The sequence below is a fragment of the Castor canadensis genome, chromosome 3 (genome assembly GCF_047511655.1).
Source record: "Castor canadensis chromosome 3, mCasCan1.hap1v2, whole genome shotgun sequence".
NCBI lineage: Eukaryota > Metazoa > Chordata > Mammalia > Rodentia > Castoridae > Castor > Castor canadensis.
The window spans coordinates 10,867,427-10,893,649 of NC_133388.1; the positions used below are offsets into that span (position 1 = coordinate 10,867,427).

Genomic DNA, 26,223 nt, shown 5'->3' on the forward strand with positions numbered 1-26,223 from the left:
TGGAGAAAGGAATCTGAAGTTTCATGACATTAGTTGAGGTCCACGTTGGTACCCGCACATTTTCCTCTTAAATTTCCTAGGTTAGCCACCTGCACCCCTTTTTGGGACTTTTATTCTAAGCAAAGGCCGGGTAGAGCAAGGGGTGGGATGTTGCTGTGACCTCCTCAGAAGGGTGTGGATCCCACCTACACACCTCCCTCCTCCCAGGTCCTGAGGAAAGTGTGGGGATGGGGCTGTGGACCCCTCTCGCTCTTCCCTCCCCTGTTGGGCATCTAGACAGCAGAAAACATTGTTGTGGGCCAGCTGCCTGAGCAGGGCGGGGTCGAGGGAGAGGTCAAGGTCAGCCGAGAGGCAGCTATTGATCCGGCTTGGAACGCTAGACAGGGAGCGCGGCAAGACTAAAGGGGGAGCTGTGAGACCAGACATTAACAGCTTTCAGCGCTAATGATGCCCGTGCCAGACGGGCAGAGGGAAAAAGAGGAGACTGGAGTGGCAGCTGGGATCGCTCGGCTGCCTGAGCCAGGCCGCCTCCCGGGAGAGGAGGAGGACGACGAAAAGGAGGAGGAGGAGGAGGAGGAGAAGGAGGAGGGCAAGGAGAAGGCGGAGGGCGAAGGGGCCAGCGCAGGGCTGGGCAGGGCAGCCTTTCCCCGGCTGCCGCGAGGTGGAGCGCGCTGGCGGGCAGTGGCGTGTCGGGCCCTGTGCCTACCCGCCCGCTTGTCCCTCTTCCCGCCGTCGGGGCAGCGTGGGGCCAATGAGGAAGTGCTCTTTGGGTCAGTCCCGGCCCGCGCCGCCCCCTGCCCGCCGCTTCCTGCTGGGGGTGGAGCAGGCGTGCCCCCTCCCCAGTTCCAGTCGCCCCACAGCGAGCTACTTGGCAGCTGCAGCTAAGACCCCCTGAGCTCTCCTGCGCCATCGTACCCTCTTTCCCAAGGGAGCCTCCGGGTCCGCCCCCCCTTCCGCCCCCAGCCACTGACTGGGCTCCCCTTTCCTGTAATCAACCCCGGGAGGATGAGGGTCACATGTCGGGATTTCGCGCCCAGGGCTGCAGGAGGCGCCGGGCAGCTGGCACGTGGCGGCGTTTTAAGTCCAGACCTGTCCCTGATGAGCTGTGTGTCGTTGGGCACAGTGCTAACCTTTTCTGGGCTTCACATCGCCAGGTCTCAGAGAGGTCTAATTGACCTTTCAAATTTAAGTTCAGGTGTGTCGAGATGGGCCAGTTTATGAATTTCTTAAGAAGTTTATCAAAGGTGGGTGTGGGCACTGGCTTTTTTTTTTTCTTTCTTATTTTGGCTACTTTCCTGGAAATATATTCTTGGTGGGACGGGATGGGAAGAGAGGAGGCGCCTCCAAACTTTGGACCACGTGGAGGTGTGTGTCTGGTGGCAGTGGGCAGCTACGCGCTCTGCCCGGCGGAGGAGAGGAGGCGCAACCCGCGCTGAACCCGCGTCTCCACCAGCTCAGTCTTGCGCCCGCCGACCCTGCAGCCCACAGTCCACGAAACTGCAAGCTAGGGCACATTTTATTATTTTCGGGGAGGTGGGACGGGAAGAGAGCTCTTTCTGTCCTTGTTTCATGGGCACAAAGCTCTAAGTTGTTGGTGTTGTGACCCCACCCATGGCCTTTAGGGTAAACAAAAAGCCCAGGTGCCCCCGAGGAAAAGGCCCCGGGAGAGGCGGCGCGCCTCCTCACTCGCCCAGGCTGGGGCAGGGTGGGCTGGGCGCAGCTAGGCTCACCCGAGAAGCCCAGCCCCAGCCAGGCCCCGACCCACGCTGGCCACTTGCCGGCCAGACCAGAGGAAACCCTGAGAAGGGCGAGGGGTCCAGCCACTTGGCGCGCCCAGCCGCGCAGGCCAAGTCATCAAATAGAGGGAGCTGGCCGTGGCTGGGAGTAGGGCGGCGGGAGGGGGCGGTGTCCACGGGGACTGCGGCCTGGCCTTGTCCCCGGGCCACGGGCAGGCCCCCACAGCTCCTCTTGTCCTCGCCGGCTGGAGATCAAACGGCTGACAAGGCAGCTGTGTCCTTCCCAGTCTGACAGGCAATTTCAAGTCCTATCCTGGGCTGTAGAGCAAGGGGGAGGTGATTTCCAGGTTCCAGTGATTGTCAGGGAAGGATCTGGGGGGCCTCTAGGGAGTCACTGTCCTGCAGAGCTCTAGCCGCACCTACTCCTGGATCAGCAAGTCCAAATCCCTCTCCCACGTGGAGCGCCCCCGCCCCTTTACCTCATGTTTCCTGTGGACCCTGGTGTGGTCAGCGTGGCTGACCCCTGGAGTGAATGGTCCCTGGGTGCGGCTGTGTTTGATTCCTAGGAGTTAATTGGGGAAGGGGAAGGCAAATATTTGGGTGAAAAAATTCCTTCTGGAATAGGACTCAAACAAGGTCTCAGATACCTGCCCCCTCCAGAGGCCCCCGCGTGTTCTTGATTGTTACCTCTTAGTGTCCTTTACTTTTTCCACCTTTCTCTGGATCTGTTACGCCAGGGTTTATATGGAGACACTTTTTTTTTTTTTTTGGAAGTTTAGCCCCAACCTCTCAATAAAACAAAAAGTAAAAGCAACTAAGCTACTTTTCCGGGGAAGTAAAGCAATTGATCATATTTCCCAGTTCCCAGGTCGACCTCCTCAATTCTTTTCCATAGTGCCCCCCTCCCCTCAGGTCCGAAAGAGCTTTTGGGTGGGTGGGTGCGAACTTGCGTACATTCAATTTACTTTACTCACACAGTACCCCGCCCCCCTTGTCAGGGGGTCCTTCTCCCCGGAGGGAAGGAGGGATGAGGAGGATTTTCTTTTATTTAAAAATATCCTGCCCACCGTACCCCCCGCCCCCGTGCTTTTGTACAGCCAGTGCTCAGGGATTAGACAAGCGCACAAAAAACGCGGTTTGCACGTGTGGCCGGTTTGGGCTGCGGGTGTGCGCACTGGCGAGTGTGTGTGTGTGTGTGTGTGTGTGTGTGTGTGCGCGCGCGCGCGCGCGTGTGTCTCTGTGTGCTTTCTTGTTCTCTTACAGGGTACAATGTTAAAAAGCCACCGCTAGTCGCCCCCAGTGCTCCGACTCTCTGGGTCTTTTTGTCTCTAGTGCAGATTAAACGTCACGTCCGCACTTGAACTTGAATTTTATCCCATTGTACAGAGGCAGCCCCAGCCATAGAGAGACCGAGAGCTCCCAGAGAACCCGGACTCCGCCATCTTCACGTTGCAATCTATAGCTCCCAGTCCGCGCCCGCACCGACCCAGGCGCACTGGGTGAGCCGCCCCTCAGCCCCGCTCCCCCTGGGCCCGCGGCGCCGGGGGAGCGCTGGGGAGCGCTCGCGGGGACTCGGCAGCCCCTCCGGCCGGCGCCAGCCTGCCAGGTGAACTGGGAAGGAGCCGCTCTTGGAGTCCCCCCAGAGCCTCGGAAGGGTCAGCCTCCGAGAAAAAAACAGGCAGCCCGCAGAAAACCCAGAAACAACCGAACCGCGGCAGTTTTACATTGCTTTGGGTTTTTTGAGGGGGCGGGGTGAGGGGGTACGAGACAAGTCCCCAAGTTTTCTTTGCTTTTTTTTCCCCATTGCTTTTTCTTTCTTTCTTTCTTTCTTTTTTTTAAAATTGTTTGCATTTTTCCTCCTCCCTCCCCCCTTGGTGGAAGTTGCGCTTTTCCACCTACCAGACCCCGAAAGAAAAGTGTGAGGGGCCGGTGCAAAATCCGGTTTAAGTTCGAGAAGACATTTAGAAGTCCAAGAGGCCAAGCAGTTTGAAGAAGTGTAAGAGATATTTTTCCTTCAAAAGAATATATTTTTAAAGAAACCAACCAGTCCGCGGCAAGCAACAGCAGTTTTATTTATTTTTTTCTGCCTCTTTCTCTATTTTAGACCGAGAGGTCTTTCTTTCTTTTTTTTTTTTTCCTTTTCTTTTTGCAAACAAAACAAAAAACAGCATAGAAGAAAGAGCAAAATAAAGAAGAAGAGGAGGAGGAAGAGAGGGCACGAGAGGAAGGGGGAAAAAAAAAAAAAACAAAACACCAACCCGGGCAGAGGAGGAGGCGCGGCGGCGGCGGCGGCGGCGCGGCGGCGGCTCGGACCCCCTCCCCGGCCCCCATCAGTGCAGCTCTCCGGGCGATGCCAGAATAGATGCCGGGGCAATGTCCCGCCGCAAACAGGGCAACCCGCAACACTTGTCCCAGAGGGAGCTCATCACCCGTAAGTGTCTGCGGCGTGCGCGCGAGGGGCCGGAGGATGGGGTTCCCGGGGCTGGGGATACCGGGCCGGGCGCAGCCAGGCCGGGCCGGGCGCCGGGGCCGCCGGGCGGCTGGTAGAAGCAGCAGTGTCGGCCTGGAGCGTGGTGGGGGGCGGGGGGCCATAGGAAAGTTTCTTTGCAGCCGGGGGAGTCGGGGCGCTGCGCAGCCAGACGCGCCTCGGCCTCGGGGGCCTGCGGAGCCGGCTCCGGGCCGGGGAAGGGGGCGCGCAGGCTGGAGGAGGTGTGTGTGCGCGCCGAGCCCGGCTGGACTCTCGCCCCTCCGAGCGGCGTGTGTGGCGGCGGCGGCGCTGGTGGCGGGGTTTGGAGAGGAGGGGGAGGGGGCTTGAGGGAGCGGAGGGGGAGGGGGGAGCCGGGAAGTGGGGAAAAGTTGGCGAGCGCGTGGGTCCGCGCTGACTGCGCGAGCTGAGGAGATCGGGGTGCGCTCCGGACTCGGGGAAGCGCAGGGCGAGGGGTGACCGCAGGCTCCGGGTTCCCGGTTGCTGCGCCCCGCCCGGCAGGGCGCCGGCCACGCTGGTCTTAGGATTCCGAAGCCGCCTTTCCCTCCCCTCCTCTTGCTATTTTCAAAAGAATCCAGCTGCGCGGCTGTTTGCCGGGCTCAGGCACCCCCCTCCCCATTTCCCCACCTCCGTCTCCTGGGACGAGCTTGTCTTCTTTCCCCCCACTCCAAAAAAAGTGTGTGTGTGTGGGGGGGGTTGAGTTGGTGAAAAATCCCCGCCACGGGTAAAAAAAAATGTTATCAGGAGTGGGAAGAGAGGGATGCGCTTGTAAAATAGTAATTAAAAAAAAAAAAGGAAGAAGAAAAAACGACCTATCAATCTCTTATCCATCTTTCTATCTTAGTATCTTTCATCTTCCCTATCTAAATAAACAAGGCAGGTCGGAGTGGAAATCCACCGGATGAAATCGTGTGGATTGCAAGCAAGTGGCGGGGCGTGCAAAGTCAGGCAGCGGGGCAGACACGCGGCAGCTTCCAACGCCCCAGCTGGGTTTATTTAGAAAAGAGAAAAAGCGAGCGCGAGCGGCCCAGGTACGGGGTGTGCTGGGGAGTCCGCCCGGGTCCCCGCGCTGTGGCACCGGGAAGGTCGGCTCTCAGCGCTCCCGGCCGGCCCGCCCGCCCGCTGCAGCCCGCGGGGCCGCTTCCTCGCCGCGCGTGAGCATTTCTCCGCCGTTCTTTCTGTCGCGGTGGCTGGGTCGCCGTTGCCTTTTATTTATTTATTTTTTTATTGCAATAGAAATAAAACATCCTCTGGGTGCCATCGAGACCTCAGGCAGGTTGTATTTCTGCAATCCTCCGCGCACCTCGCCGCGTTGGGGCCGGGCTCCCCGCGCGGAGCTGGAGAGGGATGCGCGCCCAGCCGCTGCCGAGGACTGGCTGCCCGGCGGCCGAGAACCGAATATTTATGTTATATTTTAAAAAATTTAAATAAATAAATAAATATATAAAGGGGTTCTCCCCTCCCCTGAAAACCCAGCATAGGAGCCATCTGCTCGGAGCAATTGCTGTCGCCTGTCTCCTTTGTTACAGCAGATACATTAGTAAGAATTTGTGTTTTTATTTTTACATTTTTCCGAGGGGGGGGGGAGAATAGATATTAAAGTGGGATTCTTGGAAGAGGGATACCTTTTTCGAGGGGAAGGGAAGAGGACTTCTCCTTTATTTTTCGCTATTATAACATCAAAGAAGACTTGCTGATTGCATTTAAAACAAAATGTTTTACAACCAGATTTGAGCCTGGTTTGATCAAGGTCTCTTTCGACAGTTGACATTTTATTCCTTTACCAAGCCTTAGCAATCTCTTATTCCACTAACCCCCCCCCCACTTTAGATGGGTGGTTGTTAAAACAGCTATGCTTGGAGATGCCTAATTTCTCCAGGAGGCAGTTTGTCCCATGGAGCCCCTCTAATTGCAAGGGTTGTTTTTGAGGAGGGGGAGGTGGGGGGGTCTGGAAAGGGGGAGATGTTGGGGGTGCACAGACAAGCTGGTAGCTTTGACGAGGAACCAGGAGCATTTGCAGTTGTGTGTAAGGGGAAAGAGGCAGGTAGGTATGCTGTGCTTTTGCCTTCTTTCTCCTGGCTTCTCTGGGACACCAGGAGCAAGCCCTGGTCAGAAGGACTGGTGGCAGCTGGGCATGGGGGCGAGAGATGCCTGGTGCAACATTCTTCCATTCTGTATTTGTTCCCTGTTTCTGCCTTGCTCAGAACAACCAGGGAAAGCCAGCTGACACTGGAGCAGTGGTAGGGAGGGAAAAGAAGAGTGGTGGGGAGAAAAGAGGGAAAGGCGACCAGGGGGCAAAGCGATACTGCCTGCTTCTAGGGGCACTGGGAGCCTGGCTTTGTGCATGGGTTTAAGCAGAGAGAGTGGTCCAACCAGTTCTCAGACAAGGCTACTTATTATCCAAAAGCTGCTGGCTTTTGACAGAAAAGCAGCTGGCTTTTCTGTCTGTCCTGTGTCACCCAGGAGGTGAGAGCAAGCAGGGAAAAGGCAAGAATGGGATATACTTGAGGCTGCCTAGCCTGGGGGACGTACCTCTCCACAAAAGATGCAGGAGTCCTGGATTAGGGCACTCTGCAGCCCTGGCTAGCAAAGCAGGTGCTGTCACAGCCTCCACCCGGGGCCCACATTTGAGATTTCAAATGTGAAAGAAACCACCTAAAGCGTGGCGCATCGTTATCAGCTGGGTGTCAGCCTGCGGGGCCTTTGGGGCAGCAGGCTCAGGTTCTTTAGGGATGATGCAACTTAGAATAACTGATGACTTCGGAAACCAGAAGAGCACACAAACAGCATCCTTGATCTTGGTCGATCTTGGCCAGGGGTAAGAAGAAGGACTCCATAATGAGCTAGTTACATTTACAGGCAGGGCCGGTGAGAAGAAGAGTGAGGTAGAAAAGAGAGTGGGAGACAGCTGGAGAGGAAACCCTGGGCTTCTGGTTTGTTTCAAAATGTTTGACCCAGATGGATATGGCTTTTCAAACCAGAGGACAGACACAGCTATTGATAAAAACAAACAAAACAACACAGGGACAATAGTGAAAGGGGAGGTAAGGGACAGAGGCTGACCAGGCAGAGGAGGGAAGGGCCACAAGCCGGTGATGCCAGATGGGCCAGAGAGAAGAAATGTACTGAAATCCATGGAGGAGTGTGAGGCTTTCCAACGAAATGTAAGGACATAGTTGTCCATGGTAAATTACAGAACCCCAATTAAGGTGATTTTCCAACAGCCCACCAACAGGTTTCTTTGGAAGATTAGTAATTTTCTGTATGAATTCACTATTTTGCAAAACAACCAGGGACCCGAGATTTGACAGGGAAGTTAGGCTGTTACTTCCATGCACTTGCCTTTTAAATTGGGCTTTGCTGGAGCTGTATGTTTTGAAGGTGGCTGTGCTCACAATTATCTTAATTCCCCAGGGTATAGTATATATCTCCAATGGTCCACTTATCTTTTAAAACTGGGCTTCCAATAAATTTCATGATACATGGGCCCTCTTTTTTTTTTTTCTTTGATAGTTGGTGGGGACAGTGAAGTTTGTCTCCCTTCTGCACAGAAGGGAACCCCATATCATTAGAAGTGTGATATGTCAGCTGGTCCGATTCCACGGGAGAATAAAAATGTGTTCATCAAAGGTGTTATGCCAGGCTGATTTTATTCATCTGTAATTCACACCTGAGAGAAAACAGCCGTGAGCATATTTTAACAACCCCTAATATTTTTAAAGGGTATTTTTTCCCTACCTGGAGATTTTGTACATATGCATATTTCTGTTTTGGAGGTCAGGGTGGGGGAGAAGTTGCTGTCTGCCGATGTGTTGGCCTTGGTGAGTTTTGTCTAGCCTTCAACATATTTGGTAAGCGATAAGTCATTTCTCCAGTCCTAGGGTGAATGCAGTTGCTTCTGGGAAGCCAGCCTTAGGTACATGGAGGGAGGCTGGGTTGAGATGCTCTCTTATCACTGAAGGACTCAGTTGGTCTTCCCTGACCAGAGGAAGGCCACTTTTGGGTGCATTTGACAATAATTAGAATGACTCTCAGGTAAAGTGGAAGCTCATACAAAAGTCTGATCGATTACAGATCCCAGTTCCTATACCTTATCAGAATTTGACTCCTGGCACTGACATAGCTTAGAACACGGCTTTGTACCCGCCTTCCCTTATCTTTTTTGCATCTCCTATCTCGATTGCTTTGCATTCTCTGTTGCATGTTGTGATAAAATACTTTCCAAAATAAACTTTAAGGGGAATTGACTTTTGGTTCATGGCAAACCTGAACCGTGGAGTCCGCTCCTGGAGCCACTCGGCGCTAGGGGGCGCTCGGTGCCCGTGTCATGGCTGCTGAGCCTCTGCTACAATGGCTGGGAGCCGCGTCCATCAGCAGCCCGGGCAGTTTACGTTGCAGCAAAATGTCTTAAGTGTGAAGTTGTAATATTGATTTTCCTGCAGAGATTCGTGCAGGACAAAATGAGAATATAAGTTTGAGAAATCTATTTTCAAGCCATCGTCATTGATTTACAATCCCTCACTTTGGCAGATGAGGGCATTTTCTTTTTCTTTTTCTTCTCTTTCTCTTTTTCTTAGGCAATTAAAAAAAAATTGTTAGTTTTGACTGAGTGTGTTTCCTTGATTTGCCTGTAGTCTCAATGTTCTGAAAATTCGGTTCCGATGAAGGCATTTGTGATCCAGCCAGGAAGAGTGGACATGGTTTTGGTAAGACATGCCATCCCTTTCTGTGCATGTCACAGACGCAGGGATCACCGAGAATTGCTGCTTGTAGAAGCCGTGGACCTAAAAAGCTTGATGAATGGAAATCCTTTTAGGTCAGATTTTATAGTGTTTATATTCTCAATTGTATCTATTAGGGAAATGGCATTATCCCCTAAAGATATAAAATGCCAACTTAAATAACATGTAAAACTTTGTTTGGAAGGAGTGTGTGTTCACCAGAACCAGCACTGGTCATACCTTTCACCTCACACAGTGCCCTTGTGGGTGGATGGCTTTTAATGAGACTGTTTCTCCCCTAAACATGTAATTTAGTGCTGGGGAATATGTACACTTTGATCGCAAGTTTTCTACATCTATAATGTCTTCTTTTCCGAGCTGAAAAGATCTGCAGACAGCACAGTAAGCCCGAGTCTTATGCTCAGTCTATGAGCAGACAAGGTTGCCCTGCAACAGGAAAGGGTGCTTTATTCTAACCTGAAAGAGAAATAAATTAGGTCAGACAAAAGCTTACGCTGTCATCAGCTGTAGAAAGAGGGCCAGGCTTTTATTTGATGATTTCTCTACTTCATTTAATGTTTGAATTGAGCCAGTTGTAATCATGGGGCAGCCAGCCCGTGGGACAACTGAGAGATGAAGAGGCCTGGTCACTTCAATGGCTTGGGCTGAGAAGTGGCCTCTCATCTGTAGAAAACCATTAAAAAAATTCAGTTTAGAAATCCCCTGTCTTTTGCCTTGGAACTTGGGGAGTTCGCAAGCTCTGACAAGATGCAGACCACAGAATGACAATGCTTGAAAAATTCATGGTGGGATGTGTGTGTGTGTGTGTGTGTGTGTGTGGGGAAGGATGGGAGTCTCAGTCTTGTCCTTTGGTGGCTGAAGGAAGGACCTTTTGCCTGCCTGGGTAGGCCTCAGCTTCACCTCAAACTCTCCAGGGACTTTGGCTTTCAGGTTAATGCTGGTGTCACATCTGGAGAGGACAAGGGGAAAAATAAACGCCCTGCACCCATTGTCAGTTGTTTGATGCAGGCTGAAAGTCCTGCTCAAAAGACAGTGCTGAACTGTAGACACACTCGTGTCTGTGTGACTAGGGGTTGGGGGGGTGGGGAGAAGCACAGAACGCCAGGGTTGACCGTCCATGTCATCTAGCTGCTCTGAGTATGGCTTTGTCACTTCACAGCACTCTTCATTTACTCACGTGGTCTGGCCTGGGGTCTTCTGTGGTCTGGCCTGGGGTCTTCTGTGTTCTGTCCTCTCCCTGCTCCCTGATCCCACAAATCTGCCTTTCAGTCCCAGGGAGCCAAACATGGTGAGATCTGCTCCTATTTTATTCCCCCTTTCTCCAGCTGTTGATGGTCTACCCTGAGTGGTTGGTTTTCCCAGGATATTTATGAAAAAATGCCGAGAGCAGGCTATTTGGAGACACACCGAAGGCAGGGGGACACAATTCTGGTGTCCTCTTCACGAGCCAGTGAGCCTCGTTTTCACTGGCAAAAGTGTCCCTAGGTCCAGGTTTGGTGAGTGGTGCTGCACTGGCGGGGGCTTTCGTCAGGCATTTTGACACATGTAAGTCTTTTGTGTAGCTGTTGAGATTCACCAAATTCATTCCTTTTTCTTTCTCTCGGCAGCTAATAATTTGCTTGGGTGTCGAATTAACCAGCCTGAGCTATTTTACTGTAATGAAATCCCAGACCACACAAAATTAAGTAACTTCAAAGTCAAAAGAGGAAAAAAAATCCTCTATTTTTACATAACTTTTTTATGATCCCTTTCCATGGAACTGCTGAAATTCAGATATATTTGTGAACCATTCTAATGAGTCCTCTAAAACAGGATGCAGAAATGACTCAAAGTTGAATGTCAGTGCTATTGTGATTAACATGTGTCTCATGGATGCATAATAATAATAATAATAATAAATAATAATGTTTAAATTTCTACCTTGGAAAGGAGCTGTGGGAAGTAGCTCCTGCCCTCCTGGGCTTGCTGCTGGGCTCTGAGAACCTGGATTCTCTTGCTAGGGTTCTGTGTACTCTATGGAAGTTCTTCCTGCTTGCACCTTTGAAAAACATTACGTTAAATATAGCAAACCTCTTCATTTGGCCACAAAGAATGCTTTTACATCACATCACCAGGAGCCCCGTTGTGGCTGTGGGGATTTAAGGCAATCTCAGTGTTGTAGAAGAATGGGTTTAGAAGGTTTTCTGTAGAGGTATATCTTTTTCTTTTTCTTCTTTAAGGCAGGTATTTTATTTATCTTAACATAGGTTATTTCATTCTCTGGGGTTGTGGACTTAGCTTTTTATTTGTAACTTTTTAGGAATGGCTAGGTTCTGTGCCTATACCTGAATATGTGTGGGTTTTTTTTTTTTTTTCTTATTCATTCGTTCTTTTTTTCTGCCCTTGGGTTGGTGGAGCCCAACTCCATTTTTGGGGTTCTGGAGAGGTATGTGCAGTGGGGGGAAGGGAGGAGGTTGGACTAAGCTTGTAGAGCAATTTAGGATATTTTGCAGGCTGCTATTCTTGATCTGCCCAAGTTACCCCAAACTGGCTGGAGTTGTGCAGGACAGTCTGTACATATCTTGGTGCCCCCCATGCCATCTGATGTTCCCACCCAGAGTATTGACAAGGTCTGTACAAGTGCGGTTCCCCTTGTAGCCAGAGCCTGGAATGCAGGCCAAGTCCAAACGTCCCCCCAGCTGGCCACGTCAGCCAGGAACATGGCTATTTTCCTCAGAGAACAAATCCACAGTGGTTCTCATGTTTGGCACTGGCTGCTTTCTCTCTGTCTTCTTCCCAAAGGTCAGAAATGGTGAAAATTTAGTTTTGAAGTGTGTGTTCTTGGATGGAGCAGGCAGGGTATGCACTTGTCCCTCCACGGAGGTGGCCTTTGCAAGAGGGCCTCAGGGAGGTGCAGGGTTGTGACACTTGGAATAGACTGGACTCCACAGACTCTCATCTGTGCGATGAGACTTCCTGCTTTAGATCTGCTGCTGGCTGTGCCCCTCCATGGTCCCTCCTCATGTCCTAACCTTGGTGGTTCTGGGTGGACGTGCCTCCTAACACATACCTTGCTCTTATCTGTAGCTCCTCCTCTGCCGGGCACTTTGTTATTCCCTCAGTGAGGAGAACTTCATAAAATCCCTCATCGTGCCTTTAAGCATCATCTAGTCATAGATTAGTTTCTCCAAGAATTGATTCCCGTTCTCACCCCCCTCCACTCCCACCCCATGGTTGTTATTTTCCCTTGGATCCAATAAATTAAAAATTAATGGCAGTTCAGAAAGTGTTGTGCTCTGTCGAGTGCGCGGGTTGGTGGTGTTTCCGTGTCGCCTTGAATGTCGGACCCTCCCCGAATGTTCTCAGGGGGGAGAAGGAAAAGATTCCTTTGTAGATCGTTGGTTAAGCTTGGACTTGCTGGCAAAGGCGCTGTCTTCGTAGGAAGCAGGTGTAAAGTCTCCAGTCGGAGGCAGAGCTCGGCGGATGGATGCTAACGTTTCCTGTAAACACACATACACATCATGATGGAGGCTGTGACGTTGGTGGCACACGATTTTAAGAGCTGGCATCCCTCCCCTTCTTTCCCCTCCCCCCGTCACTGAAACAATAATTCTGCATAGGTTTCTCCTGGACTGTGGGTTAGCCATTACAGATTGAGATTTAGAATTGAAGGGGCACACGGTAAAGGGGGCACGAACTGTGTTCTCAGCAGCGCATATGTGTGTGCTCATGGCGTGTATGCAGCCGTGCACACACCCTCAACCATGAGGACAGCAGGTAGCCGATCTCTTGACTGGAATTCCCCCAAAGGGCAGGTGCAGGGCAGTTGTAGGAGATGGACCAGGGTGGGAGGGGCTCTGGAGCCCTGCAAGGTAGGGGACTTGCTGGCCAGGTAAGGCCTTCTAAGCCCTTGCAGCCACTGGGGCTTGATGACAGTTTGGCTGGGCCAGTGTTAACTGCATCCTTCCATTTCTGTCTTCTGCCCCAAATTCCTCCTGACCGAGTGTAGCCGAGCCACGGGGGGAAGTTTGTCTTAGGATCAAGTGCCTCCCCTTCACTTAACAACGACGACCATTATTATTTGTGAAGCCTGATTTCATTGCTTCTAAATGCGCTTACCAGCTGGGAGGAGGCCAGCCTTGTAAATAAAATGTGGTTTTGTTGTAAAAGAAAATCTAACTCTGTGTGTGTGTATGTGTGTGTGTAAATATATATTTGTTCAGGCACTTTAGGATTTAGCATTTCAGAACTCTCCCAGTGCTCTGATATCTGACATTTGAACAAGTCGCCTGCTGCATCCATTCATTTTTCCTCTTAATGAGTCAAGTGTTTTAGCAATCGCTCGACTTTATTCGACTCTTAGTATATTGAGAACAGTAATATTTTTCAGGGCTGCCTGGCATTTGGGGAGCTTTTCAAGAATTCACATATCATCTCAGAGGAAGACCTTGTTTTTGCCTTATTTTTTAAGGCCAGAGTTTGCTGGCTGAGGCTGCAGGCAGGGCTGGATTCGTAGGGTTGGGGATTTGAAAGGCTGATTTTGTCTCTTCTTTCTCCTGGTGCTTTCTCCTCTCTGGGTGGCAGTTGGGGCCGTCTGCCTGTCAGGGGAGAGGCCTGGTCCTCTGAGGCTATACAGAGATGCAAGGGTCTCTCTCCAGAGCAGGCAGAGAGGAGAGGCTTGGAGGACCAGACCCCTTCCTACTGTGACTTCTCAGGGTTGGCCAAGTGGTTTCTTCTCCTTTTATTTCTTTCATTACCAATACAGTTCTAAGAAGGAGCACACACACACGCACGCACACACACACACACCCTACACGCCCAGCCCAGTATCCGCCTGCCAGCGGAAATGAAACCACGGTCTTTGGGGTGTCTCTCAAGGCCTTAAGCTCAGCTTTGAGGCCCAGTGAGCTGCCTTGGTTGGCCCATTCTGACCCAGAAGTTGGGTGACTTTGGATTTCAGGGGGACTCTGCTACTTGAATGCTGGGGATGACCTTGTGATGGTCCTCAGGAGTGTCACATGCATGAGTCCAGAGCTCAGAGTTCAGAACCCCACAGCCTGGGGGTGGGGAGAGGAAACCCCATTCTTTGGAGTTGACAGGGTGAAGAACACGCTGTCAGCTCAGGGAGTTTTACTTTCAATGCTGAAAATGTGAGGGGAAGAGACTTTTTTTTTTTTTTCCCCCTTCTTCTTTTTCTGGTTCTTTTTTTCTCCCAACTTGCTTAGAGGCAGTGGTTGGCTCCAGGTCTGGGAGGTGGAGACCTGGTCTGGGAGTTCACAGCTGAGCTTGGATAGTCCGGGGGACAGCCTGGCTGCCAGGGACTTCACGCAGAATCAGAACTGCTGCACAGTAAACAGCGTTGGAGATCTTACTCAATTACTGGTGCTCACAGGGCTTGCTGCATGAGGAAAGTGAAAAGGCAGAGACTGCCAAAGACAGGAAAGAATACCAGATGTTAAAAAAAAAGGGGGGGGGGGCTGAGGGAGAAAAGGAAAAAGTGCTGGTTCGCAGTCTTGGCAAAGAAGGGAGCGGAGAGGGAGGGATGCTTTCGAACAGGCGTCTGTGACCTTTGCTAATTTTTAAATTAGCCCATGTTTCTTTTGAATTAGAAGATGAATTTGAAATTTTGTAGCTGCAAACTTCCTAAGCAGATTGGGGATACTCATGCTTGCTCCAACTCTTGCCGGGGAGGGCAGATGTAGCTGAAAAAGTTAGTAAAAAGCAATAAAAGATTCAATACAAAGAGGAAAAAGACCTTAGAAGGGATGTGCAGGTTGGGAATGTGGATTTGTTGTTTTGAGCGAATGCTCTGTGGACTGGGTGCTTCGCCAGGCCTGCTCTCGACTGGTATTTAAAAAGGTACCAGGTACCGCGCCTCACCCCAGCTTCGATTGAATTCTCAATTTCATTTTGTCCTTTTTTGCTTTTCAGTTCATTTCCTTCATGCCTTTTTTTTTTTTTTTAACAAAACAATATTTTGACATCCTCCTCCCATTTATTAGCTAGCGCTCCGTCTCTGGAAATGGCGCACAATACATCCTTATATTTCTAAAGAACTGTTTTCACAGCCCTCTCCTTTGGCTCTGAAATTATGTATATGTAATTGGTAATTAAAGGTGCGAGCTTTTCAATATAAACAGTATTGCTCAATGTTAGATCATTAAAGGGAAAAGAGGCACCGAATAATTACCTTTTACGTTCTGACAAACCGTTCACAGGAATCCAGGCTCTCCCTCGAACCACTGTTCAGCTTGAAGGTTGTGATTACATTTTAACCATAGCAAAGCATCTTTTCATAAAATGAATTGGTAAATTAATTATGTAGCATTGTCTTCAAACTCCTTTTTAAGTAAACTCCGATTTCTTTTAAAAGTGTAATTAATGGTTTCTGGGACTGGCTTTGTGAGGACTGTTTCTTTACCTTGTCGGTTCTTTTTGTGAGAGATCTGCAGACAACAGATTTAGGATTTCCTTGTCTGCGGGGTGTTTTTCTACTGCCACATTTCTGAACGATTTCTACCTTTAATTCCTTGAAGGCCCTGTCTACTTTTCTGTAATCACAGACAGGATCGCAAATTGTAATTCCCCTTTCTCAGGTATACCTGGGCCTGACCCCCCATCCATGCTCAGCCTATGTCACGAGCCTCACGTTGGACTCCGGCAGGCCCCAACCGAGTTTGTGTTCAGAAAACACAGAACAGTGATTTATATGTAGGATGGAAGATGCCACAGAATTTTTTCCTTAAATTATCTGTTCTTTGGCTCTGGCCCGTCAGTAACTTCACTGCCACGGAATGTATTTGCCTCCCTTCCATGCCTTCTCCCTGTTCTTCTGTGGTTTTCATTATCCTTTCCCGAATACCATACAGCCTAAAGTTTACCTGCGTCCTCGGGGTATCAGACCTTTGGCTGCCCCTGGCTTCCCTGAAGACCCTGCCACTTGTGATGACTGACATTTGCTCTTGAAAAATTCCAGCCTGAGTTTGCTCAGACCCCGAGGGGAATGGAAACCTCAACACTGGTCATTTGCCTTTTATTCATGACACTTTCTCTGCCCAGTTTTTTAATTTCCCCTTGAGGGGAATGGCTGATTTGTCAGGTATTTTAACTTCAAAATACTTGGGTCCTGTGTCCTTTACGATGACAACCACAACAAAAGGAAATATACTGACTGCTTAAAGAAATATAAAAACATTCAGCCCATTGAAAGTGGGGTTTGATATCTGCCAAGAAATGCTTTTGGATTCTGAAGAATTTTTTTTTTCTTTTGTTTTTCTGGGAGTGAAAATAAAACCAACAAACAAAGAAAAAGGATGGTGGAGAGTTGCTGAGCGCTGGGAAATGTACAACAGGATAGGGTCTGACCGGGGGTAGACTGTTTGCAGAGAAGCCAGCTCACTTTGGCAGCTTTGTTTTTGCCTTTCATATTTTTTTGGAACCCGACACTCAACTTGTTGCTCTCTGAGATGTGGGCTGCTTTCTCTGGGAAGGACTGACCCTCTGACGCCTGTCTGGGTTTCTGTTTTCCAGTTTGGTGTGTGGCCAGGGCTCAGGTAGAGGAATGTGAGTAGGACGGCATGAATGAGGAGCAAAGAACATGAATGAAAGCACCCGGGAAGGGAGGACTGCAGCTCCAGTCTGAGCAGGGGCACTGGGTGCTAGCTTTCTGCTTCTCAGCCTTGCTGCCCGGTGGAATCACCTGGGATGGCTTCAAAAATGCTGATGTCTGGTTTCCAAAGTGATTGCTCCAGGGCACTGTTGCCTGGTTCCGGTGATGCTCAGATACCCCAAGTTTGAGAGACACATCTTGGCTGATGCTGCTGGCAGCCAGGATGTGTGTACTGTGCCTGTGTTCTCATGCTATGTGGGGAAGAATGGGCAGAACATGAACTAAGACCTGCTTGTGTGATAACCTCTGGGCATCATGACACTGCTCCCAGGGCCTCAGTGTGACCATCTGTTGGGGCAGGGGTTTGTTGAACTCCAATCCTGGGAGGACCTGCTGAGTTCCAGCAGTCAGCCGCAGGGGAGTGGGGGGCTGCTCTTCTTGGTGGGGAAGGGGTAGCAGGAGCCCTGCTGCTTTGATCACCTAAGTCCATCTCTGTCTTCTCTGCCCCTCCCTGTCTCCTTTCTGTCTCCAGCAGAGGCTGACCATGTGGAGGCTGCCATCCTCGAGGAAGACGAGGGTCTGGAGATAGAGGAACCCAGCAGCTTGGGGCTGATGGTGGGTGGCCCCGACCCTGACCTGCTCACCTGTGGCCAGTGTCAGATGAACTTCCCCCTGGGGGACATCTTGGTTTTTATAGAGCACAAGAAGAAACAGTGTGGCGGCAGCCTGAGTGCCTGCTATGATAAAGGCCTGGACAAGGGCAGCCCCCCGCCCTCGTCACGCTCTGAGCTCAGGAAAGTATCCGAGCCGGTAGAAATTGGGATCCAGGTCACCCCTGATGAAGATGACCACCTACTCTCACCCACGAAAGGCATCTGCCCCAAGCAGGAGAACATTGCAGGTATGGAACATTGCGCTCACCTGGTCACTTGCTGAAGCCACTGTGGGCTGCCCCACGGTCTATGTGCATCGGTGCTGGGGAGGTCTGGGGGCTTCCAGGATGGCCTCTGTGCCACCAGCTGGGGCTTCCCCTTTGTGAGGGCACACCAACTAAGTGGCCTTCCAAGGAGGTGGACCTGGGGCTCAGGGAGGCCTGACTGGCCTGTGCTGGGTGCTTTGCTTTCGGCAAGGGGTTCTATCTTGGGACCTAATCCAGAGGTGGTCTGGAGCACAGCATGGACATTCAGAAGTCTGCCTGGCTCCCTCTTTGCTGGTGATCTTGGCTTAGTCCCTGGCTTTGGAGCCGGACAGTGTTGGTTTGGAATCTGTTCTCTACAACTTGGACACATCACTTTCCTATCTGTAAAATGGAGCTAAGGAAATCTACCTCGTGAGGATTGTCATGAGGATTAGGGAGATGCTGCGTGTGGTAGTACCTGGCAAGCACTTACACCCAGGAGCACACATCTCCTCTCTTCTTTCTGGACTCAGTTTCCCAGCTGTGAAAAGGGGGGTTAGGCCTCCCGATCTCTGAGTCTGCTTCTCATGTTCCCTGACCCCAGGGGTGGTCTGGGAGGGGTTGTGAGAATTTGTCAGAGCTCTGTGCCCTTGGGGAAGATCGGACATGCCTTTTGGCACACCCACTTGGCTGACCTGGACAGCTGGTCTCACTACCTGAAGAACAGGTATGGGGCCTCTATGCCAGGCATGGCCTGTGTCCTCCAGCAGGGTGTGTTCACCTTGGTGACTCTGTGCTAAGTCCTGCCTTCCAACCACACCATGGCATGCTGGAGTGTTCCCTCTGGGAGTTACAGCTCTGCCTGCAGGCCAGAGCGTTTTTTTCTGGTTTATGTTTCTGAGTCCGGGAGGCCTCAGGGAGACTAGGGGTCTTGGCCTGCCTGTGATCTTGAAAAGTGGCAGTCTGTTCTGGAGCAAGACGGGCATCAGAGTTCGTGTGGATGAGGGTTCAAATTTTGCTGGTTGACTATGCCTGACACTTGGGGTGGACTTTGCCTGACCTCAGTTTCCCTACCTGTCAACAGAGAGTAATAGTCCTAGCAGGCCTGATGATTAAATGAGTAGGGACTCCTTGAATGCTTTGCCAGTGGGACTTCTCTCTCAGGAGTCTTCTGTGGCTCTGCAGGGGACAAATAGGTGGCCGACTGGGGGGTCATGTGCGGCTTGGTGACCTCAGTGCTCTGGTCATGGAACTCTCAAAGGCATTGGAAGTACTGAGACTTTGGCTGCTCCTAGGAGGTGACAGAAGGGTGTGTGCAGGGACCTCCCATCACCTGGGAGCTGTCAGGGTCAAGCAGCAAAACCATTGGTACCATGCGGCAGCTTTGTAACTTTGGGTCTCTCTTTGCACACCTGCCACTGGGATTAATGACCTGCTGGGTATTGGGGAGGCCCTGTGAACCAGGCCAGCCTCTGCTCCTTGCTTTGTGATGAGTGCCCCAGTGCGAAACCTCTCACTTCTGAGATGCAAAGGTATGGAGAGCAACCTCAATACGTCCAGGCCACAGATCTGCAAACTGCCTTCTCCCAGCACCGCACAGCCCCCTGCGACACTTCCTTTGTTAGGGCCAAGCAATCAGGCAGGAAGGCTGCTGGGTCCCTTGTCTGTGTTGTCTAACACTGGAAGGATAGATTTCAGAATGGATAAACACCTGGTGTCAGTGCACACAGACCCTTAGGGGTGACCTCTGCCAGGGAGACTCAGCTCCTATTTCTGTTTCAGTGCGCAGACTTGTAGCTTTTACCCCCAAAACAAATCCTGAATTTGCATCACAGCAATTTCCCAGTGAAGACTGTGGATCGCTGGGTTGGGGGAAGTTTGTTTAAGAAAGCAACTAAATGTGATTTCATAAAAGGCAGGATTAATCTCCAAGCAGCTTTGTTCTCATCCTCTAGTCCCTCCTGCCCCGTTTTTTTTTTTTTTTCTTCTTTTTGGGCAGTAATATTGCAGCAGCCTACAATACTTCTATTTTATGTGTGACGAAAGATCTTGGTCCTTCTGGTCGGAACAGGGCGAATGGATTTCTTCATTCTAGAAGAAATATGTAAAATAATCCCTTAAAAGGCTAAAAAGATATGTTTGTTCAGAGCATTTAAAAATGCTATTTTAATCAAAGGCACAAAACAGTCTACATGCTGCTGTGTCAGCTGTAGACCACCATTCTGTTCTAACAGCATCCCTGCTCTCCTATCTCCCTCCCTACTTTTGTACCAACTTTTCTTTTCTTTTTTTTTTATTTACTAAAAAGGGAAGATTAAAGAATAGAACTTCAGTGGCTCAAATGTATAAAGTAATTTAATATGGTGGGAGCATTAATTATTTTAGCTTAATTGAATTCTGAGGACTGCCGTCTTTGCATTTTTGCAGACAAGCCCTGTTTATTATTTCTCTGTGTAGATTAACAGTAAAGGAAACACAGATAACTTTCAGTTATTTATTGTAAAATAAATGTGTCAATTCATGTGTAAAGCAAGCTGCTCAAAGATAATTGAGTCTTTATATTTTAAGAGGGGAACTAGGAATTGCTGGTGTTTCTCTGCCCAGGCTTCTGGAAATCCTCACAGCTCGCCCATGCCCCTGGCACGCTGGCCTTGCTGGGCCCTGGGCTCCTGTCTTTTGGCCATGACTTCCAGGGGATTCTTCAGCCTCTTCATGCCCTGCTTCTGTCCTCATGGCCTTGCTGGCCCTGACCTGTAGCAGGCAGGCGGGTGGCTGGTAATTCTGGGACTGTGCCGCTGGTTTAGGTGTCCAGTTTGGTTGAGTCCAAGGTGAGGTGGCTGTGAGGACCTACCTGTCCTGGAGCCAGCAGACTTTGCTTTACCCAGAGAGGTCCTAGACTGTCCTCTCTACCAGGGGCTTCTAGAAGCTGGGCTCCAGAGATGGATGGAAAGGCTGGCCTGTAAGTAGGCAGAATCATTCCAGGTGTCCTCAGGGCAAGGACTGGGCTGGAATTTTCAATCACTGTGCCAAGGTTTGGGTTGTGTGTCAGTCTTCTCCTTGTGGCTGTCGTCCTGGAGATGGGTATTAAGGCAATTACTATTCCTTTGATTTTTATTTTATTTTAGTGATAGAGAAATGGGAAGGTAGAGAGAGGAAGTTTCTGAAGCACTGTCTTCTGGCAGGCATTCATTCATTCACTCACTCATTCCTTCCTTCCTTCCTTCCTTCATTTAGTAACTGAGAACCTTCCCCACCCTGGGCATCCAGGCTCTAGATAAAGCACTGCAGGGGAGGGTGCTTGTGGGGTAGCAGCCTGAGTGTGAGAAGGTAGCAGCCTTGTTGACCTGGGTGATGTTGGTCCCAGGCTTGCTCCCTACTGTGGCAGGGAAGGTCTTTGGGGTAGAGTTGGTCAGAGGTCAGGCCTTTATGGCCTAGGGGTCTGACTTGGGTGCAGTCAGCTGCCTTTGCTAACATCTGCCACATTGAAACCCTGTGTGCTTCTCTCTACCTCTTTGGGGGCTATGCTGGAGAACCAAGGCCCTGGACAATCCATCCATCCATCTCTCCATCCATCTGTGGCAGGCTTGAGCCCCCTCCTTTCTGGGCAGGAGGTGGGATAGGAGTTCCAGGGTCTGCAAAGAGCAGAGTCACTGAGTAGTTATTCGGGGAGTGTAGGGGATGGGTGAGGAGGAAAGGCCTGGGGTCTTTGGTGTTTGAAGGCCTCATGCAACTGTATGGGAGTGAATACAACTAGAGCCTAAGCCCACCTTGCTCCTTGCCAGCCTGGGACTGGACTTGACCCTCAGAGCATTAGTTTCCTCATCTGGGCATGTACTTACTGAAGACAGGGAAGTTTGCGACGTGTGCCTGGCATGATGGGCACCAACAGCTTCACAGAGCGACTTTTCCCCTCCTGATGGTCTGTGCTAGGATGGGGGAGAATCTTTCATCAGGTTCTCAAATAATACCAGCTCAAGGCAGGGGATGGTCCCTGTCTTCCTTCTGTATTTTGTCAGATCAGCATCACAGGGTGACCTTCCTAGGCATCCTGGGGCCTGGATCCTATTTGTGCCCTTAGCCCTACTCCTGCTGGCCACCTGGATGAGTTACTTCTCTTTTCTGGCCTCAGTTTCCTTGTCTGCACCCACTTTTCTGCGTCGTGCTGAGGGCTAAATAAAATGAGACATGGAAGATACCATGTTCCGGCTGAGCACAGGCTCGAGCCGGAAGTAAACAACCGAGATGTGGAAGCTTCTAGAAAGCCAAACTGAAAGTGTGGCCACTGCTTGGCAGCGTTGGGGAGCTTGCTTTTCTCAGTTAAAACTTTAAAATGGTACCTGGGATCTCTCTGAGTAGTTTCTTCCAGATTCCTCCTTAGCATCTACATCTATCAGCCTTGGAAGGGGGAGGTGCCTGGTCACTGGTAATTTGGTTTTGCATGTTACCACCCCTTCCATTATCAGAAAGAGCTATAATGGGGAGGAATTAACTCTCAGCTGCCACTCACCAGTTTACCTTTTTTTCTCCTCCCCACTTCAATCCCCCGTGTCAATTTTCTGAAGTGCAGAGACAGGCAGCGAGTGACAGCGAGTGACAGGAGGTGGTGGGCAGTCCCTGCCTGGAAGTCCTGTCTGTTTCTTATGTCATCATCTGGAACTTACAAAGGCCAGGGACGAGCCTTGGGAGCAGGGAACAGTTGGGGCTTGGTCTGGGATCCCACTGACCACTGCTAAGCACTATATGTTGGAGGAAGAGGTTTCTGAGGAGCCCTAGAATTTACAGGCTGCTCTCAGAATGTTTGCTTCAGACATTGAAAAATAAAGTAAGTGTGGGAAAAAAAATTAGCTTGTCCGGTAAGAGAAACTAAATAATTTGCTTTGCCGGAAACTGGAGATAAACCCCACTTGCAGGTTGTCTTAAAAAAAAAAAAAAACACAAAAAAAACCAACAAAAAAAATCCCCTTGCATTTGATCTGTTTGGAGTTGTTATTTTTCCTCAAATTAAGATTAGTTAAATCCATGTGTGTTGTGGTATGGATTATTTCCTTTTATTATTAATTTGTGACAACTAATTATTAGTTCTGGCTGCACTGAGGAAGACTGGAATGTTCTGTCTGAGACATGTGGCCCGGGCACAGGCTGGGGACTGGGTGTTGGTGGGCTGACCTCTGGGCTCAGGCACGGCTGGTGCAGGGTCCAGAAGAGGAGTCCTATCTGGTACTCCTCACTGTGCCAGGTATATTTCTTGGGTTATCTCACTTAATTTTTCAATTTTGAAGTAGAAATTTCTAACCCCATTGTAAATTTGGGCTCAGAGAATTAAGGGACTTGTCCAAGGTCATACAGCAAAAGGTTAGATCTGTATTTGCCTGGTTTCCTTGGGTTAGCTTTTAGGGAGAGGATCTTTGTCTTGTTTGGCTGGCAGAACCATTGGTGGCAGGTACTACTTCTGGGCCCCATTTCGGGTGGTCTTTGGTACCCATCACAGATATGACCCTTGTGGATACAGCCAGGAATCTTCAGGCCCCCGGAAACCTTGGCCCATGGTCTATGGCATCCTTGTTGTGGGTGAAGGGTTTCAAGAGGCAGGTTGCAGCAAAGAAAGCAATAAAAGGTGAATTCAGATGGGCTTGGGCTGGGAGTTTTTTTCCTACATACAAATGATTTGTTTTATTTTATATTCATGGTTGCAGTTTTTTTTTCTCAATAAATGCAAAAAATTTGTTTTATTTTGTGCAGTTTGGCTTTGCCAGTGACTTGCTCATGACTTTCGCCAGCTGTTCAGCTCCCCAAGTCTCAGCTTCCTGTACAATGGAGATGATATTTCTTGCCTTGCAGGCTCGCTGTGGGTTTGATTTAGACCATGGGTCTCTATACCAGGGCCCTGCATCTTAGCTGTCATGAGTAACAGGGTACCACTTGGAAGTGGGGGGGTGTCAAAAGGAAGGCCTGCCTCCTTCCCTAAACTGCAGTGGTCTCTGCCAACCTATTCTCACCCTCTCAGTGACTTGTCTGAGCTTATATAACCTGTTACGATGATCCTGAGTCAGGACAGATGGCCCCTTGCCAGCTCCAGCTGCCCAGCCCTGGGGTGTGGCACTGGCTTTCTCACTTTTTCCTGTTTCCTCACCTGTAACTAGGGTGAGCAATGGCTGTCCTGCTGGTCTCCCACGAGTCAGGAGACCGATGCCCCTGTGGGAACGGAACAGAGTAGAGCAGAGCACCAGGAGGACTTGCTGTCGTTGAACTTTTCAAAAAATACTGTTGGGCTGGAAGGATCTTTTTTTTTTTTCTTATTTACCGTTTTACACAGGTGGCTCCATACTTCCAGTAGCAACTCAAGAAAGAGGAAAGAGAGTAGGGGAGAGTGAGAGAGTAAGAGAAGAAAGAGAGAGAGAGAGAGAGAGAAAGAGACCTTAAGCAACATGCAGCTTTAGTTACTATTGTTAGCTTTTTAATTTGACAGTAAATAGCAGTTAACTTAAGTTTTTTACTAGGAATTTGACAGTTGTCTTTGTGTGTGTGTGTGTGTGTGCTAATTTTTCTGTCTGATCAATGCACAGTCATTTGCTCTAGAACTAGTCTGGAGTGGACTCTATGTGGATAATCTATGAAAACAAGGCAGTCTGGTTGTTATCCCTGTGCTCTCGGGATCACCTTTTCACTGGGGAAACGAAGAGTTTGAAGTTTTTGTACTTGGATTTTTAATATAACGCATACTTATAGAGCTTAGCATGTGTCAGTCAGTGTTCTCAGGGCCTGGCAAAAATTAATTTCATTCTCTCTCAGCCTTATGTGGTAGGTGCTGGTATGAGCCCCACTTTATAGGAAGGGAAACAAGCACAGAGCTGTCAAGTTATTTGCCCAAGGTCACACAATGGTGGTGAGGTGGGGACCACTGTGGCAACCCCTGCCTGCTGGTGGTCACATTTCATCCTGTTCCCAACACAGTCTCCACCCTATATGGAGGCCGTAAATCAAATGTTGCTTTCATTTTGTAGGAGGCAACTGAGTCATAGGGAGGTTAAGTGACTTGCATAGTAGCCGGTGACTTGGAGGCTCAGATCCTGAATTCCCGGGAGATACCAGGTCTTCATTTGCGCCATCTCCCAGCAGCCCGGGCCTTGAGGCTTTGTGAGGTCCCTTCTGCTCCCACCTGGGCAACTAGTGCTGTCTGCTCGGAGGGTGACTCTGTGAGGATGTGGGGGTCTGGAGTGAGAGAGAGACCTAAGATATGTCTGCAGTTACTCGCCCACTGCTGGTTGTGCATTTTGTGAGGAGCTGCCCCTGTCCAGTGGTAGTAACAGGCCTCCTGTGTCCTGGGAGAAGAGGAACAGGTATAGTGGACTCTGGCCTGAGACCAGCATGGCACCCTCATCCTGCTGCCAACATGCTGTGTGATCTTGTGCAGGCCCTTGCCCTCTCTGGCCCTGGGGCTTTTGAGCTGAAATTTGAGGAGGATCCAACAGTGGTTTCCAGCAACTCCAAGGGCCCAGCCAGTGGTGGGGTGGGGAGACTCCAGCTTCCCACTAACCCCTCCTGTCCATCCAGCATCCTGCCCTGAGTCTTTTACATATGGGAATTGGGCAGTGTGTTTTCTCTGAAGAAAACTGACAATGGGGACAATGATATTGAAAGATCAAACCTGCTCCAAGAGCTGAGGATCCCCTAGGAAGATTTCTGCAGCTAAGGTTCCCTGCTGGGCCCAGGTGTGGCTATGTAGTTTGGTATTTGAAGTGTGTGTGTGAAAAGGATTCCCTAATTGTACAAACTCAGGCCCCACAAAATCTGGACCCAGCCCATTCCAGACATGGCTAGGTGTGGCCCTGACCTGTGGGAGGGCAGGTGGCTGGGCCCCTGGTAGAGGAGGCCTAGCTATAGAAAGCAGCCTTCATGGGTTCATTGTTTCTAGTGGGTTTCCTTGGCTCTCCTGCAGGTGCCCCTCTTGAGTCTGGAGGGACCTGGAAGGAGGAGTCAGCTGAGGGTGGGAGGAACATAGGGGGTGCTGGGAAGGAGAGAGGTCAGAGCCTGGGCTGTGCTACAGGTCAGGGAGAACAGTCTGCCTGAGCTGGACTTGGCAGACAATATGGAAGCTGGGACCCAGGTTCCTTTGGTTGGAAAGGTAGCACCAAAATGGCCTTTTGTTGGAGGTGAAAGGTCCTAGTGTAGAGACAGCAGCTGTAGGGATGTACCAGCCCTGGCCCCAGCCCAGCCTAGCCTGCCTCTTCTCTAAGCCAAGGATGTTTGGTTAAAGCTGTTGGCGAGGTTTGAGCCCTGGTAGTTTCCATGGCCTTCAGGTTGTAGGTGTGGACACAGTCTCTGCAGTGTCAAAGGTGCAGGCAAACAGGTGTGTGCGTCAGTGCCCACCTCAGATAGCCTCATGCACAGAGCCCCTCTAGCCAGCAGCCCCAGTGCCAATGTTGGTGCTCCAAGTGACCCAGGGGGGATGTCTGTCCATTCCCACATTGTGTCTAGAAAAACCCAAACCCATCTCCTGGCTTCAGAAGCCAAAGCAACTCTTGAAAGTAGTGGAGTGGCATGTTCCAGCCTTTTCAGGACAACCTAGCCAGGGGCTCCAGGGGTCCTCTCTTATGGCTGAGAACCAGGGACTGACTGTCCTGGGATTTGTGTGACAGCGAGGGTCTGATTCTTATTCCTTAAGGAGGAACTAGGACAACCCTTCCATGACCCCTTCCCACCTCCAGCAACTGGTTGAAAAACGGTTGGGGTTGTAGACCCACAAAACAGTTCTCCCCTGGGGCCTGCGCGGGTCC

General features: G+C 50.3%; 1 protein-coding gene across 5 annotated transcripts in view; it reads left to right on the top strand.

Moving 5' to 3' along the window:
* Nucleotides 1-3,074: 3,074 nt before the first annotated feature.
* Nucleotides 3,075-26,223, top strand: part of Bcl11b (BCL11 transcription factor B) — an 89,648-nt gene continuing 66,499 nt past the window's right edge. For 2 of the 5 annotated variants that reach the window (XM_074067183.1, XM_074067185.1), the window contains exons 1-2: nt 3,090-4,167; nt 17,084-17,452. In XM_074067183.1, the coding sequence (XP_073923284.1) occupies nt 4,110-4,167; nt 17,084-17,452 (427 nt within the window). In that variant the 5' untranslated portion in view covers nt 3,090-4,109. Of the gene's footprint in view, nt 4,168-17,083; nt 17,453-26,223 lie in introns of all 5 variants that reach the window. The other 3 variants (XM_074067184.1, XM_074067186.1, XM_074067187.1) reach the window with 3 other exon arrangements.